Source organism: Lactuca virosa, chromosome 3, assembly GCF_052849685.1.
Source record: "Lactuca virosa cultivar CGN04683 chromosome 3, Lactuca_virosa_CGN04683_v6, whole genome shotgun sequence".
Taxonomy (NCBI): Eukaryota; Viridiplantae; Streptophyta; class Magnoliopsida; order Asterales; family Asteraceae; genus Lactuca; species Lactuca virosa.
The window spans coordinates 86894700-86912837 of NC_136428.1; the positions used below are offsets into that span (position 1 = coordinate 86894700).

The window sequence follows — 18138 nt, forward strand, 5'->3', positions numbered from 1 at the left end:
TGTTGGTGAACTATATGTTCGCTGGTGTACTCCATCCCCCTCATGGTTGCCTTATTTGACATAAATTGCTGAGGAATCCCTAAAGCAGTGTTGTCACCCCGATTAAATCCTTAGACTAGGTCCCTTATGATAGGTGTTTAGGGACGTAAAGTGAGGATAACGGGAATGAGTAATCTGGGTTATTTTTGGTTGATGAAATTAATAAATTTATTTTTGGTTGATGAATTTAATAAATTTATTATTATTTGTGGGTTGAAAACCCTATAGGCTCCCAAGCCTGACCCACTCAGCTTTTTATATTACAAGTAGTGGACCCAGAGCATAGTTTGGATGATGACGAGGGATTTTTGGATTATAGGCCAGTAGATGTAAATATCTGTTGTAAGGCTTATAATGTACTGTTTATGCTTTTGGTCTGTATCGGAAAATGACATCCCGAGGTTTTGATATATAATAAAAATATATATTTCTTTAAGAAATGTTTTAATAAATTTTTATCATGTTTTGTTTTGGGGACAAATTCCGCAATATCTTTTAAAAAGATTACACTGATTTTATTTTAAAAGCATAAATTAACTCGGTCTTTTCTGGCCGAGAAATTTAGGGATTTCATAACAACCGGTCCGCGCTGTGGCCTCTCGCCTTGAATCACTAACCCTCCCCCACTAGGAGTCCGAACCCTCACTAGCTGCTGCTCGCAGTCGATGACTGCCCCATTGGGGCTTAACCAGTCCATACCAACTATAACCTTGTTCCCTCGCAGGGGAATAGGAACTAGATGCACTGAAAACTGCTCGTCAAACAACTGAAGTGTACAACCTCTGTGAACCCTCGTAACCCTGACGGTCCTGTCATCTGCTATCTCTACATCAAGTGGGCAATCCAGCTCCCCCATAGCCCTACTAAATCGCTTGCTAAGCGCGAGCAACACAAAAGATCGGATGGCACCTGAATCAAACAGTACCAAAGCTGATATACCGTTCACTAAGAACGATCCTATAACAAAAAACATAAACATAAGTAACAAACAATATCAATAAAGAGATAAGAGAAGGATACATACCCGTCACCACATCAGGAGCTGCTCGTGCCTCCTCTGTAGTGAGCTGAAAAGCCCTGCTCCGCACCGTAGGCGCCTTATCCCGGCCCTGTCGGCCATCTTTAATCCTCAATACGGCAGGAGAAGGTGCTACCACCTTCCCTCCTGCTGCTAAACTCGGGCACTGGGACCGCTTGTGTTCCCTCTGATTGCACTGAAAGCAAATTAGATCTGATGCTGTCGCGGTGGTGGTAGTGGCTGTGTAATCTCGGCTCACATGACCAGTTCGTCCGCACTTATAGCAGCCCGAACTCCCCGCCTTGCACGTTCCCTCATGCATCCTGCCGCATTTGCCACAACGGTTGTGGCTCTGATGGCTCCGAGATCTGTAATCTGATACCTTGGGCTTCTTGCCGGAACTCCCTGACTGGCCCCCCTCTGGTTTTCTCTTCCTCTCTATCTCTAAATCCAACTCTCTCTCTCTCTCTCTCTCTCTCTCTCTCTCTCTCTCTCTCTCGCCATAACAATCATGTCCTCCAACATCTTGCAGCTGGAGCAGCTCACGAACTGTCTAATATCACTCCTCAGCATTTCGTGATACCGAGACTTCTTCATCTCCTCGTCTGACACATACTGTGGAACAAGAAGGGCTCTCTCCGAACTTGGCGGTGATCTCCGTTACTGTTTCTGTAGTTTGCTGGAGGTCCTGAAACTCTCGTGCTAACTGATGCACCTCAATAACTAGTGCAAACTCGGCCTTGAACCTGGCCGAGAAGTCACCCCATGTCATAGCATCTAAAACTAAATCCTCCCCAATGGATCTCCCAACCTCCTCCCACCAATCACGTGCCCTGTCCTTCAGAAGACAGGACGCAAGTCTAACCTTGTCCCCCTCTGAACATCTGCTGGTGCGGAAAACGTTGGCGACATCAGCCAACCATCTGGTACTCACAATGGGGTCCCGAGACCCATGGTAATCGGGAGCTCCACAAGCCCTAAACTCCCTGAAAGTCAGTGTGCGCGACCCCATCATGGCCACCATCTCTGTACGGAAAGCGCTCAGCTTCTCATCCAGAAGCTCTAAAATACCCTCCTTGACCGATCCAAAGATCACAGGAGTCTGATCTAGAATGATGTATGTGATCTCAGACGAAATAAACTCCCTCGTCTGCTCATCCATCTGCCCGGCTCTAGAGCCCGAGCCCGATCCCTCACCAGTGCCTGAAGTGCCAACTAGCCTAGTGCGTAGCGTCACCATACTGAAAATACACCATAACAACATTAGTATACTCATCATATCTCGAGGGATCTAACATACTAAAAGTTTCTTGGATTCATCTCAGCCTCCCTAGATTCGAGTACGAATCCTCTGCTTTCAATAGTACAGGCCCATACTACCTTCCACATCTATCCGTACTTTCCTCAAGAATTGCCTCAACTCCACCAAGTCCCTTCTACTACTACTACTACTGATCTCATGCTAAACTCATCCTAGGCTTGCCCTAGGGTAATCACCCACCCACTTTCCGCTATCAGCTGCATAAGAAGTCCCTGCTATCTCTCCTAACTAGCTCGTGAATACTATTACATATCACTAGGACTGGATAATTCTTCGAATGAGAGATCCTACCCTACAACGGTTGGACTCAAACAAGAGTTGCGCAACAAAGCTAGACCTAACCTTCTGAAATTATTTAATCCTCACAATATGTAACTTAACATATTCATTTACTAGTTAGTAAGAGATAACTTGAACTCCTAAAAGCACAAAGCAAGAAGCATTCGAGCATCGAGTATACATAATCAAGCATATCACATTCAGGACATCATTGACTAATCTGTACTGGCATACGGTTCATAAAGCCGAGATACACATAACAGGCACATAAGGCATCCTTCCTAGCTCCTTAGTCCTAAACTAGCATGCAATTCTCATAACATATCATAACATAAACTTGTATGGGTAATTTGGGAATACTTACTTGGGCTCGGCTGATTGCATGCACCACACCCTTTTCTTTTTTCAAAATTCTTTTCTCTTTTCGAAATTCTTTTTTCTTTTCAAAGTTCTTTTATAAAAGTAATTTTCTTTAGAAAATTTTCATACCATTTCATTAGTTTGAGTTCAAACACACCCGAGAGTGTGCCCGAATCCCTCAAACCAAGGCTCTGATATCAAATTGAAACATCCCAAAAATACGGTCCAAAAATTTCTTTTTAAATTCATTAATAAAACCATAATTCAACCATCATCATATAGAAAAACCATAAATCATGAATCTCAAAAACACCGTAACGAATACTATATCAAATCATATAAAAATATCAGATTCAATCTCCCAGGATAGAAAACTGTGGTGTGTGCCATGTGATCATCTCGAGCCCTTCCCTTTGCTAGCTGAAGTACCTGAAACCAAACTGAAAATTGTAAGCACGAAGCTTAGTGAGTCTCCCCAAACTACCACATACCATACACATAACATATAACATGTAACATAAACTTTGGGACACCGCCCAACTGCATTGGGACGAACCCGACATCGGACTCCTGCCCGACATCGGGCTCACCTCGGTATCAGACCACGTCTGGCATCGGGCTTACCCCGATATATACAGAGCATAACATGTATCATAAACATATAACATAAGCATATAACATACATCGGGCTTACCCCGGCATTGGACCGAAGCCCTGAACACATAACACATAACACATAACCAGAAAAGGGGTTAGGGTTCACGACCCGACTCGCCGAGTCCAAGAACAACTCGTCGAGTCCTCCACATGACCAATCCATTCAGTCGATTCTAATCCATTCCAATGCTTCCAACTTGTAGATCTGGACTCCTTAGACTAGCATTACACGTAAAGTTGCTAACTTTACATGCATGCATGGTGTTATGAAGCTAAAACACCCAATACAAGCCAAAATGAAGGTCTAAGTCATAGAATAGGGCCATGGCTGAATAAAGGTGGCAACTTTGAGCTTCTAAAGCTCAAGAGTGCCCATATCTGAAGTCCTTTCATCCCCAAGAGTTCAAATCTCGGAATGACCTTGGAAATGGCCCAAAATGACAACATACAAGCTAAGAAGGAGATCTAAGTGAATAGCAGCCAATGTATAAGCTTTATACCTCTATGAAGACATAAATGAGTCCTTAGCTCTGGATCTTCGACCTTCCTTCTACAACTCCAAGCCTTTGCTTCCTTCTTCTAGCTTTAAATCACAAAATGGCAAGAAATAGCTTAAGATCACTCAAGGTTGATTAGGGTTTCGAGATTAGGGTTTGGATGTGATGGAGGCTGGGATGGAGGCAAAATATGATGCTTAAATAATGTGCAAGCCCTAAAGATTAGGGTTTCATCTAGTCTGTCCTACTCGTCGAGTCAGGACTTCGACTCGCCGAGTAGCTCACTTAAAACCCGCGCATATTCTGCCTTCTACTCGACGAGTTAGGGCCACTAACTCGTCGAGTAGCCCTTCCAAAATGAATAAAATAATAAAGTTAAATGCATACCAGGAACCAGGCGTTACATGAGGGTTATTTCCCACCCATGCATGAATTGGTGGTCATTTTGTGAAGTTATGGACCTAGGGTCTGATTTTGGGCTCCATTAGGCCATGCAAAAGCTTAAAGTTGTTGACTTTATCAGTTAAGACCTTCCCAAGATTAGGATCTGTGATTTGGACGTCTAGAATTTAGGTATTAAGTGCTTAAAATATGTTTTGGACAACAGAGGGTTACGCACGACGTAACATCTGGGTACGCATGGCGTAACGGGTTTAGCCTCGTATCCCTTTCTATGAATACCTAGTACATTGGGCGTAAGTATGGAGTACACATGGCGTACTCCCGGAGGTGCATTTTGGGCCTTGGGCCATGTTTAGTTGGGTCTAGTAGGGGAAGGGTAAAATGATCTTTTACCCTTAGTAAGAGAGAATTTGAATTGGACCTTTGATAATGGGTTATTACCTTAATTATTAATTAGGGTCGGTTTTGAATATGTTCAGTGTGAGGAGCCTTTGTAGTAGCAACTCGAGTGCGTGATTTTTCATCATCAGATTGAGGTGAGTATTCTCACCATACTATGTAGGATGCTACTTTTCTGTGTGAGTATTCTCACCCGATGTATGGTATGTGGTACTTTGGGGAACTTACTCAACTTTGTGCTTATGATTTATGTTTAAAATGTTTTCATGTACTTCTGGTTTCAAAAAAGAAGCATCCGACTTGAATGCACTGCATCCCCTGGAGATTTATTATGCATTGATTGTTTATGATTTTACTCTGATGTTTTGAGAATACTTTTATTATAATCGTCTTTTGGGATAATGAATGAATGGTTTTGATTTATTTAAAATGAAATTTTTACTCGGTAATTTTGGGATGTTACATATGTGGTTTCCCTTAGAAGGTATATGATATTAGAGTATGAGATGTGGCCATTGGGTCTAGATGAGAATAAAATGCTGAGACATTTGAGTTAAAAACAGAGCAAAGAAAATATCGAACACAAAAGAGATAGAGTAAAGAAAAGATAGAGCAGAAAAGAGACATGGTAGAGAAGAGACGGAGTAGATAAGAGACAAAGTATAGAGAAGAATAGAGAAAGATTAGAAGAGATAGAGTATGCGAAAGAAAGAAAGAGAAGATAAGAGTATGAGAAAACGATAAGAAAAGAGTATGAGAAAAATAGTAAATGACAGAGAAAGAGATAGATGAGTTGAGAAAGAGTAGAAAGTAAAGATTAGAGAATAGTAGAAGAGATGAATGAAAGAAGAAAGAATAGTAATATATGCTATGAAAGAAAGAGTTAGATTGTAGAGTAAGAGAAAGAAGAGATAAGAAAGAAAGAGTAATTGAACATGAAAACAAATAAAAATATAACTGACTAGACTTGGAGGTTCTAGTACAATTATGCTCATTAACTAAGGACTTAATTTGGAATGATTTTTCACTACTCATCCAAGTTGCCCATAGTCTAAAAGGACATGCTGCTTTCCTTCACTATTTTTACAACACCTGACTAGCAACCTGGTTTTATCATTTTTTTTCATACCATAGGTTATAACCATTTGATATTGTATAATTGGATACAAGTTGTTTGATTTCTTAAGGATTACAAAACCTCATACCAAGGATGGGTTGCATTGTATCCTACTTTTGATTTGGTTCATGAAAATGAAAAATCGGGACTTGTTTGTTTCCATTATCTGAATCGTCATCCACATCAACAACATCATCTCTAGGGATAACACTAATATGGCTGAGAAAAGGATCACCAGTGAGAGTCGGTTGTACTACCTCTTCATCGAGTTCAAGATGAACAGATAGAGCATCAGACATGACTGAATCTATATCTTCATCAGAGCTTTCACTATCAATACCTTCTTCTGCTTTCTGTTCGTCAATCCAGTCAAATAGAGGTTCATTGTGGTGATCAACGTATACACTAATCTCCCCCATATTACCATTTGCAGCATTAAGAAACCTAGTGTAATCATCATCATTTGTTAGTGGTCTCAACCCATCTCTCAGTTACTTATGTCCTAGACAGTAGTAAACATCAGTACACCTCCGCTTAGTGACATTTCCAAGAACAGAAATGAACTCATGGAATTCATTTCCACCAAAATCGACATCACGAATTGAAGTTTTTATATGCTAGAAGTATACAAGGGTTTGGGGGGAAATATTCCCTCGTAGTGAACACCTATTGTAAAAGAAGTTACTTCGTTTGCGTTAGATGGATCAACCATCATTGATCTCTCAGAGAAAAGCTTCGATTGCATGAGAAAAGTTTTGACTGCATGTTTTAGAAACCCTAATTTTCAATGAGCATTTTGAGAGTGTTTAAGGGGAGACGGGTGTAATAGCCATGTAATCAGACATAATTGGGTGTAATAGTCACATATTCATTAATAATTTCCACCTACACGTTTTATTTTTTTAAATATGAAAAATAAATGTATCACCTGTTGTAACCGGTTACCAATAATATGACGTGTACAATGTAAGAACAATATTGGTGAAATGTATACTTGAAGCACATTAATTGTATTTCTTGTAAAAAAAAGAATTAATGGTATTTTTTTTGTATACATAATCATTTTCCATTTGCAATTTTGCAAAGTCTTATTCCTTCCTATAAGGCTAAGCGAAGTGGCACTCGCCAAAGCCACTCGCTTAGCTCGCCATGGGTTTAGAATACCACCCCTTAGCTCTCGCTAAGGGGGTCACCAAGGGATAAATGCCAAGCTCATAGCGAGAAGTAAGAGAAAGAATTAAATAAGTTTGATTGGTTGAAACACTTTTCTTGGGATTGCAACATGTAATCGGTGGTCTTCAAAGTAATATATGGCTGAAAATTAAATATCTCAATTTATGGACTCAACAACCTCAACAATTTATTTGTGATATATATATATATATATATATATATATATATATATATATATATATATATATATATTCAACTACCAATTCAACCAATATAAATTAAACCACACTCTCACCAATTTACACACACAAAATACCATATCATTTTTACAAACTCTCTCAATTCAAGAAAAAATGTCTTCATCTCAAACAAAAAAAACCCCAAGAACCAACAAAAAAAAATCTTCAAACCTTCCATCACTACATCTTCCACCTCCAAACACTCAATCAACAAACCTTCCATCCCCAAACCTTCCATCACCACCATGTTATCGACCATCATTTGATCAACCAATTCACTCTCCCACTAACTTCTATTTTCCTACAATGGCTCCGCAAATGTTTCCATTTAATCCTTTCTCTTCTCAACCAATGGGATTTTACCACAACCAATCTCAACCAACACCTCGGCCGGATATGGATCTTGATCCGTTTGAAACGGTTCAAGAAACTCAATTCTTTTCTCAACCCCAACCGCAAACTAACTTTCAATCTCAACCACGTCGCCTACTCGACGAGTCATCCGATTCTTCTGATGAAGTCCCCGTTGAAGATCCAGTTCAAGAATCCTTTCAAGAGCCCGAAGTAGAACCACACACACAAAAAAAAAGGAAAAGGAAGGGCTCCAAGTAGAGGGTGGACGGATGATGAAGAAAGGGCACTAGCTCAATCATGGCTAGATGTGTCGGAGGACCCGATCCACGGGAAAGACCAAGACTCAAAAACCTTCAAACAAAAAGTTTGGATTAACTTTTGCAACCGCATGAATAAGAAGTACCGCAACCCCGATTCACTTTACTCGAAGTGGAGGAACGCCAACCGAGCCGCAATGGAGTTCAACGGTATATACATGAACACGATGAAAAATCCCCAAAGCGGTGCAACTGAGGTGGATGTCATGGCTAAGGTTCGAAAGATTTACAAGGCGAAAGTCGGAAAACCTTTTGTCAATGAATCGTTTTGGGGAGTTGTGAAGGGCAATAAAAATGGCTAGATCTAAAAAGTCCAGTTGATTACGCGGGGATGTCCAAACGAAGCATAACTTCGGAGTCCAGCCACAGTCAATCTTCTGATGCGCGTATCGGAGGGATTGACCTCAACAACGACTGTCCTTATGAAGTTCCAACTCGTCCTATGGGACGAGACAAAGCAAAAAGAAAGTTGAAAGGAGCACAAAGTTTGTCTACTGAAGCGGAGGAGATAATAAACTCAATCAAAGGGTTAGACGATAAGCTTGAGGGTTTTTTGGAAGTGGGAAAGTTAAAAGAAATGAACCGTGCTAGAAAGGAAAAGAACCGTGCATTAGAACTTTACTTAAAACCCATGGGAGATCAATTGTCCGAGCAAGAAAAGATATTGAACGAGCGTTTGGAGCACTAAAAAAGCGTTGGCAGATAGTTGCAAAACCATCCATGTTTCGTGATATTTCTAATATGACAGATGTGATGTATACATGTATCATATTGCATAATATGATAGTAGAACATGAAGGAAATGCGATATGTGTGTACGACGAGAATGAAGTCATCCCGGAGACACAGCCACTAGAATATGGTGGTCAAGAATGGATGCAAAGATTGAGGATAATTCAGAATGTAGTAATCCATACCGATCTTCGCCGCCATTTGACCGATCATCTTTGGACGATGGACAATCTTGATCTAAATATGCCACCAGAAGACGAATTGGAAGGCCAGTATTCGGAGGAAGACCCATTGCTTTAGTGTGTGTTTTTTTTATATATTAAATCATGTTTTAGGTCTTAAGTAGTATTAAATCGTGTTTTAAGTTATTGTATATAGTATTTAATATTAAATAAAAAATATTTTTTTATTAAAATAAAGTAATTAAATTAAATTACAAAAAGTAAATACAAAAAATATATTTATTAAAATATAGTAATTAAATTAAATTATAAAAAAAATACAAAAAGTTAGAGTGGTAAAAATTTACCACTCCTTACCAAATGTTAAGTGTAGGTGTTAAAAAGAGAAAAATTATAGAGTGTCACCTCTCCTCTCTCCTCTTACCCTGATAACATCATCACTCTCCTCAGGATCTCCGTTTATCCCAGAGCTTCATGAATCTCCTAATACGGCGCCATCACGGTTCTTTCGCACCTTTCAAGCTCCAACCGACCATTGAACGCGACATTAAATCTCTCTGCAAAAACGACCTACTTTTCGACGCCATACATCTCCTAAACTCCATTCCTTCCCACAAAAATTTCACCCAAAAACCAATCCTCTACGCTACTCTCTTGCAAACTTGCACAAAGTGCCAGTCATTCAACCATGGCCTCCAACTGCACTCGCATGTCATCAAGACTGGACTCGAAACCGACCGATTCGTAGGCAACAGCCTGCTCGCACTTTACTTCAAACTAAGCTCCGACTTCATCGAAACTCAACGGGTTTTCGATGGACTGTATTTTAAAGACGTTGTCTCTTGGACTTCCATGATTTCGGGTTTTATTCGCGTTGGGAAACCAAGGTGTTCGCTTGATTTGTTTAAAGGAATGTTGGGACTCGGTGTTGAACCAAATGGCTTCACATTGTCTTCGGTGATCAAGGCGTGTTCGGAGCTGGGAGACGTAAATCAAGGTCGCGTATGCCATGCGATTGTCTTTCGACTTGGTTTCGATAACAATCATGTAATTGCTAGCTCATTGATCGACATGTACGGCAGAAACTACACCCCCTATGATGCACGTAACCTGTTCGATGAATTGCTTGAACCAGATCCCATTTGTTGGACTACAGTAATTTCCGCCTTTACAAAAAACGATCTGTTCGAAGAAGCATTAGGTTTTTTTCTCTCAATACTAAGGAAGCATAAAATGTCGCCAGACAGCTACACATTTGGAACAATTCTATCAGCTTGTGCGAACTTAGGAAGATTAAAGCAAGGTAAAGAAATTCATTCCAAACTCATCACTTCTGGAATCCAAGATAACGTGGTAGTGGACAGCAGTTTAATCGACATGTATGGTAAATGTGGCTCTTTAAACGAATCCCGCCAAATGTTCGATAGAATGTCCAAACCAAATTCAGTAAGCTGGTGTGCACTCCTTAATGGGTATTGCCAAAAGGGTGATTTCGATACTGTTATCAACCTTTTTAGAGAAATAAAAGAGGTCGATCTTTACAGTTTTGGAACCCTAATTCGCGCATGTGCAGGGTTGGCATCTGTTAGACAAGGAAAAGAGGTTCATTGTCAGTATTTAAGGAAGCATGGATGTCGATACGTTATCATAGAATCAGCTTTAGTTGACCTTTACGCAAAATGTGGAAGCATAGATTTTGCTTATAAACTCTTTAAACAAATGGAAGTTAGAAATCTAATAACATGGAACTCAATAATCAGTGGGTTTGCTCAAAATGGGAGAGGTTTAGATGCTATTCAGATGTTTAATGATATGATGAATGAAGGAATGAAACCAGATGGGATTAGTTTCATTGGTGTTCTTTCTGGTTGTAGTCATGCTGGTTTGGTTGATGAAGGCAGAGAGTATTTTATGATAATGAAGAAAAAGTATGGAATTGAAGGCGATGTTGCTCATTATAGTTGCATGGTTGATATGTTAGGGCGTGCTGGGCTTATTGAAGAAGCAGAAAGTTTGATAATGGAGTCAAGATTTGAAGATGATAAGTCTTTGTGGACAACACTTCTTGGTGCTTGTAGTACAAGTAGTGATTTTATTGTTGCAGAAAGGGTGGGTAAGAAGATGATGGAGTTGGATCCGGATTATCATTTGAGTTATGTTCTTCTGAGTAATGTGTATAGAGCGATTGGAAGGTGGAGTGAATCGGATAAGATTATTGGCGTTATGAAAGAGAGAGGGATTCAGAAAACACTTGGGAAAAGTTGGATAGATATAGATGTGTAGTTAGCTCACATAATCACAGGATTCAAACTCTCAAAGATATTTATGTTATCTGTAATTTTTTTAATCAACTAAATTGGTCTAAACATTGAATAACACAACAAAAAGTATATACATAATACATATCGTTTTTATGAATACATACCAAATTCGCATTTATTACACCATTGTTCACACAGATAAACTTACAGAAGCTTCCCCTACTTCATCTTCACTGCCAGAATCCGGCAATGATTCAGTCTGAAAAGTCAACCTCATCTCCTGGTCAACCAATTCAGCAAGATCATGCCTATTCACAACTTTATAAGCTTCAATAACTGCTTTAAACAAAGACTCATTCGGATCAATTTCCCCATATTTTAACTTACTATAAACCCGTTTCACCCCTTCAACCATCCCCGCTTTCCCATAACAACCCACCAAATATATATAAGTAACAACATCCGCCCCCAAACCTTCATCTTGCATCTTCATAAACACCTTCAACGCCTCATCAACCCTCCCCAAACCCCCATAAACATAAATCCCAACATTATACACAAAAACATCCAATCCCATCTCAAAGCTTTCAAAAAACTCCAACGACAAAGAGCTCAACCCAACCACCAAAAAGACCAATGCCACCACCGCCTCACCGGAATACCGCTTCCCTTCCCGGTAAGCCGCCTCGAGCTGCTCCACCCCTTCCGCCGGAATACCGCCTTTCTTCAACACCGTGAACAACACCTTAAAAGTTCCGGCGGTGGGGAGGAGCTTCCGTGTCACCACCATCTCCCGCAACATTTCACCGCCCTCACGGAGGCGGCCAGTGGTGGCGTAACATGCCATGGCTTTATTGAACGAAGCACAATCGGTTAACAAACCGGAATCTTTCATCTTTTCTACAACTTCAATGGCTTCATCAAGCATACCCATGTTTTTGTAAACATAAATCATGGTAGAAAAAGAAACAGCGTCTGCTTTATTTGTTTTTTTCAAATCATCGAATATCAAAATGGCTTCTGATACCATGCCAAAATCAGCATAAAGATTGATCATGCTATTGGATGCCACCACATCGGGCCCACCCGGTAATTCCTTCATTTTCTTGTAAATTGTTCTTGCTCCTTCAACAATTCCGGTTTTACTATACGCTTTGATTAAAGAAGTTAAAATTACTTGATTTGGTGAAAAACCGGATTCTTGCATGATTTTGTAATACCGAAGCGCGTCTTCAAGATTCCCGGTTTCTGCAAATCCGTTTATTAAAGAACCGAATACAATTTCATTCGGTTTAACCCCGGATTTAACCATTTCGTGGTAAATCTCGTCTAATTCGTTAACCATGGTTAAACGAGAATAACTTGAAATGATCCCGGAAAAAGTCAAACACGAGGGTTTAAAACCGGATTCTTGCATTTCGTGTAAAAGATCGCGTGCTTCATTTACCAAATCGCCCCCGGCGAACATTTGAATCAAGGAGTTGTAAGTGCACTCATCGGGCCAAATCCCATGACTTTTCATCCCTTTAAATAATGAAAAAGCTTGATCGTGTAATTTCGCGATTCCATATGCTTTAATCATGACATTATATTCGATTATATCGATTAAATCTCGTTCACAATTAAAAACATATTCAGCTTCTGTCCAAAGTCCCTTTTCAGCATACGTGTCTATAATTGCAGCATAAGTTTTAGAAGATAATCCGCCTTTTTTATAACACTTTTCAAATATAAACTTTGCACGATTGATTAGCCCTTCTTCCACATACATTTTAATGAGAATTGGAACAGAGTGGTTATCGATATATAAACCGGATTTTTCGATATCTTTAATTACATTTTCGACTTCATGGATCATTCTTCTTTCACATAGAATTTGAAGAACAGCTCTATGAGTAACAACATCTGGAAAAAGACCCACTTCACGGATCTTTCTGTAGCATTCAAGAGCTTCATCTATGTCTCCCATGGCAGCATATAGAGATAAAAAGATGTTGTATGTTTTTGTATCGGGTGATATTCCTCTTTCTTCCATTTTATACAACAAAGATTCAGCTTCTGATAAATTCCCATGACTTCCACAAGTAAAGATCATTGTGTTGAAGGTGATTGTATCCATAGCGATTCCTGACTGAAGCATTTCAGCGAACACATCACCTGCATCTTTTAATCTCCCTGCTTTACCATATAAATCAATCAAAGTGTTGTAAGTGGCTGTTAAACGAGGCTTTTGAACAGAGTTTTCTGTAATCATACTCTTTGTATGATTTCTCCCACCAGTTCTAAAAAGCTCGGTCAACAAGAACTGAGTCAAACTAATGGGTTCTGAACATGAATCAAATTCCAAATCGTTTAATTCAACAATACCAACACACCACTCTTTGTAAAATCGATCTGCTCGATCATACTCACCTCCATCTTTCAATACTCGAACCACTGTGTTCATGGTGACTTCATCGGGAAAGATACCTCTAAGCTTCATGTGTTTAATCCACAAAAGAGCTTCTTTCACAAGACCTGCTTTTCCATACACATCAACGAGCATTCCGTATGTGTTATTAGTTGGGAAAACACCCTTATTAGCCATGTCAATCCAGCAACGTCTTAATTCATCCCATTTCCTGGCACGACCTAGGGCACGAAGAACAACGTTGTAGTGAATCACATTAGGTGAATACTCCGGCTGCGATTTCATCCACTCGAAAACTCTAATAACCCTTTCCCAGCTCCTTTGCTCTTTGAGAATCACCGTCTGTTCTTTAGGATTTAGTTTCCCGTAATATAAATTTAGGGTTTTATCAACATCGTCTTCGGAGTCCGAATCCAAAGACTTTAAAATCGAAGGCAATAGACCTCCATATCTCTTCTTATTCTTCTTATGGTTAGAACTGTAATTACCTACAGTATTTCTGATGGTACTAATAGTACTCGTGGTTGAACACTCGGTTTTTGAACGAATTTGAAGCTTGAAGTTGAAACCCAGATAAACCCTATTGGGGAATTTATCAGGTTTTCCATAAAACCTTTGAACAGAAATCAAATTGAACCAAGGGTTAAAGGTCTGAAGCTTACATGGCGAAGAAACAGCTTGTAAATTATATGGTCTGTGCAAATTCTCCCGGCTTACTTCTCTGTAACTGCAAGTTTGAAGCATTATGGCGGCTTTTTCCGGCTTGCAGGTTCCAGCCTTCGTTCTTCTACGAGAAGCCTTCAGTTTCTCCACTGCTATTTGTTTTATTTAAAATAATTTCATAAAAACCCTTGAATTATTACAACTTTTCATTTTTTGCACCTAAGTTTCTCTATTTCCTTTTTCTCGTGACAACTTTACATTTTACAAGACTTTACCTTGGGTTTCAATAATTACAAAGAGCTCTACATTTAACTATATAAACATGTGGTAGAATACAAGTTCTAAGATTTCTAACATGACCCAAAATTACCATCAAAATATTAAATCTTTGCAACAAATAAATTAAAAAATGAAACTAACTTAGCATCTAATTAACTATATATACACATGTGTAGTTTTTGAAAAGTGACTGTCTTTGATTATGCATGTCATAATGCTGCCATCATAGTTGACCTTGTAGCTTCACGTTTCATCTCTGCAGCTTTTCCACTACCACGGAAGTATGAATAAACTTGCTACATATCCATAACAAACCACAAAAATTGAAATTAAAGAAAAAAGGGGAAGATCATAATCTGATCAGAAGATGAAGATCAATATTTCAAACCTGAATAACCCAGATGCTGATTGCTGTTTCAATGAAAAAAAGTCCAAATCCAATGAGGTAGATACCCTGAAAATGAAGCCGGATGATGAACATATAATGTTGAATAAGTGTTTTCTTTTAAATATTACTACGTACCCCAAGCATAGCATTTCCTACTAGAAGATTAAAAGCTGGCAAAATCCCTCTGTAATTCTCATATCTTATCATTTACAGAAAAATGTGAAGAAAAATAATAAAAATAATCATTACGAAATGTAACTTACGCGATTGATTTCCCTTGGATGAATATAGGAGGAGCAAGTGAAGCAAAAGCACAAAAGAAGACGTGAAACTACACCAATAGAAATGTTTCACATGCAAACTTTTGTCACAAAGAAGTAAAGCAAAAATAATAACAATAATAATAATAAAGATGACATGGAGCTTACGCTGTATGTTATGAGAAAGAAGCTAAACTTTACAGCGCTATCGCTCCTGTGAATAAAGAAAATAATAAAGAAAAATATTACAACTTATATCACGAATAAATGTGTTAATTTGACTAGTAAGATTGGAGTTATACCTAGTGGCTCGATACAAAGGACGATACCATAAAAAGTATGACCCTGGAATTCCTAATATGATGTAGATAACAGCACATAGCCAGATTGTAACACCTGTTAATTAATATATACATGAAAAGGAAAAGAAAAAGAAAAAAGAAAAGAACAAAAAAGATAATTATTTCATTAATGTTACACAAGTGTTTCTTTTTGACTTAATGCAGAAAGAATGACTTAATAGAGAAAGGGTATATACCTTCTCCTTCGTACCAGGCAACAGACACTGCTATAAGATTCCATACAAGGCATACTATGATACCTACAAATGTTACAAATGATGAAAGTATAAATGAACAAGAAAAAATTAAAGAAAAGAATTTTTAAAATAAAAATATTGTAGAACTTGAAGATAATTACATTTACATACCTAACCATGAACCAAATGCAACATATTGTACTTTCTGTAAATGGATAGGAATTTCAGATTTAATGTTATGATGGATTATAGGGTAAAAAGGTGGCCAATTGTTTTCCTCTATAACAACTCCAGCTGCAAAACAGATAAATGTTAACAAGATTTATGTGCATCACTCTCACATTACATAAGAAAAAAAAAAAAAATTCAATAACTAATTGCATTACATTTTGCAATTGCCTCCTCCCTCTTCTTTAGCTCCTGCATATGAACATGTGTTCATAAAAAACAATGGCATAATCACAGTTGAAAATGAATATAAATAATAATATTCTAAAGTCTAAAGTCTAAATGGTATATATATATATATATATATATATATATATATATATATATATATATATATATATATGTATATGTGATTTGAAGTTCCTAATTAAGTTAAAGAACATGCACCTCTTCCCTCCTTTTCAGTTCAGCTTCTTTATCCTGGAGTTCCTTTTCTATAGCTTTCAAATCCTAAATGCAAGATAAAAGGAAAACATTTGAGAAAAAGCCATAATTAAGCCTAAAGGACAATGTGGGGGCATATGAGTAAATATCTTACCTTGGCGTTATTAATAGGGATATCAACAGTTGTACCTTCTGCGGGAAGTGAGATTGGATTTGAGGTTGCAGTAGGATTCTGATGATTTCCATAAATTAATAGATATTCAAGATATGTATGCAAACATAAAAAGATAAGAAACCTCGCATGGGTTTTTGAAAATACAATGTAATAACAGAAAAGCATATTCAAAGAAACAAATGACACAAAAAGCAACGATTCTATTTATGTTATACCATTAATTATCTCAAGTTTTAATACCCGAAAACCAGAATAACAAAACCGAATCACGAATGGATAGCATAGCATCATAGCAATCAAGAACAAGACTCCTAAAACCCATGAATGCAATAAACAAAAATCTCACCTTATGGGATATCATAAAACAAAATGTTAATATGAGAAATAAATTAGATAATGAAATTGGATTACCTCATTGGGATCGTTACGACTACCCATTGGATGAAAATCAGAAAACGATGCAACAATTTGTGATTCCTTGCAATGTTGTTTTGAAATTAGTTGAAAAAATTAATGGGTAATTGAATAAGATCGAAGCTTGTTTGATTTGGTAGGAAGATAATTCATAGGAAAGAAAATGGGAAGGTTTTTGGCGGGTGAGAGAGCTTGAAAAGGCGTCATTCGTATGGTTAATATAGCGGCCTTTGCCTATTTCGGTGCTCCACTCGGTTTGACTCGTAACATCTTCAATCAATAGGTAGTCAAATTTTGAACAAGTTACAAATTAAATCCCTGAACTTGCTCATACTGCAAGTTCAGTCCATAAACTTGCTCAATAACTTTTTAAAAAGTTTTTGGGGTTTATTTGGATGCAGTTTTGTAATTCACAACTTGATCGATTACGAAAGTAATAATCATTTTTGTTGCCAATTTTTATGAATATTTCTTGATTTCAATTTTGGTCCAAATTGCATTTTGCATACTAAATAAGTTCTTAATGCAAGTGGGTATTGACGGCCAAATAAACGAGTCGAACAAAAGCAAGTTGGAAAATTTATTTCTTCATGACTCGGTGAGTAAGTTTGAGAAAATATGAAATCGGAACATGGTTTGGAACATGAAATCAATTGTCTAAGTTCAATTAAACCTATCGGGCCGTTTAAATTGAATTGAGCCCGATCAAAAGATGTGTGCATGTTCAAATTTGATAAGATTAATTTGATGTTTTAGTTCAAACTAACATTGTTGTTGTCATGGGGAGCTAGCTTGTAACAATGTGTTTTTCGGGACCTATCTAAATTTTTAATTCTATTTAGTATTTATATAGGAAATTTTTTAAGACCTACCGTGAAAAAAAAGGAACTACCTTATAGTATTAGATAAAATAAGAAACAAATAAATTAAATAAATGATGGAATGTGTTTGTATTATTATTATTTTTTGAAGTACTTAAGTTGTGGCTGGGGCTTGACCATTAGGCCTGACAATGGAGCGGGTTTGGAGCGGATCGGCCTTGATCCAAACCC

At 38.0% G+C, this 18138-nt stretch overlaps 3 protein-coding genes across 4 annotated transcripts; 1 reads left to right on the forward strand and 2 right to left on the reverse strand.

The window, feature by feature from the left end:
* The first annotated feature begins 9488 nt into the window (after positions 1-9488).
* Positions 9489-11499, forward strand: LOC145166136 (Pentatricopeptide repeat (PPR-like) superfamily protein). The gene has a single exon (XM_079085070.1). It carries the CDS (start codon positions 9561-9563, stop codon positions 11367-11369), a length of 1809 nt encoding a protein of 602 aa, XP_078941196.1. The 5' UTR covers positions 9489-9560; the 3' UTR covers positions 11370-11499.
* Positions 11460-14593, reverse strand: LOC145166135 (Pentatricopeptide repeat (PPR) superfamily protein). 2 transcript variants are annotated; one of them, XM_079085069.1, is made up of 2 exons: positions 14420-14534; positions 11460-14337 (listed from the first exon to the last, which is right to left on the reverse strand). In XM_079085069.1, coding segments are annotated over exons 1-2 (2802 nt in total). In that variant the 5' UTR covers positions 14422-14534; the 3' UTR covers positions 11460-11537. The 2 variants fall into 2 exon arrangements, with proteins under 2 accessions (XP_078941195.1, XP_078941194.1); XM_079085068.1 differs by having other exon boundaries at positions 11460-14593.
* Positions 14594-14726: 133 nt separating this feature from the next.
* On the reverse strand, positions 14727-17239 carry LOC145166137 (secretory carrier-associated membrane protein 1-like). The gene is made up of 12 exons (XM_079085071.1): positions 17084-17239; positions 16652-16729; positions 16501-16563; positions 16272-16305; positions 16057-16179; positions 15886-15948; positions 15650-15743; positions 15516-15561; positions 15351-15418; positions 15223-15271; positions 15088-15153; positions 14727-14995 (listed from the first exon to the last, which is right to left on the reverse strand). The coding sequence occupies exons 1-12, from the start codon at positions 17108-17110 to the stop codon at positions 14909-14911; spliced, it is 798 nt and encodes a 265-aa protein (XP_078941197.1). The 5' UTR covers positions 17111-17239; the 3' UTR covers positions 14727-14908.
* Between the last annotated feature and the right edge of the window lie 899 nt (positions 17240-18138).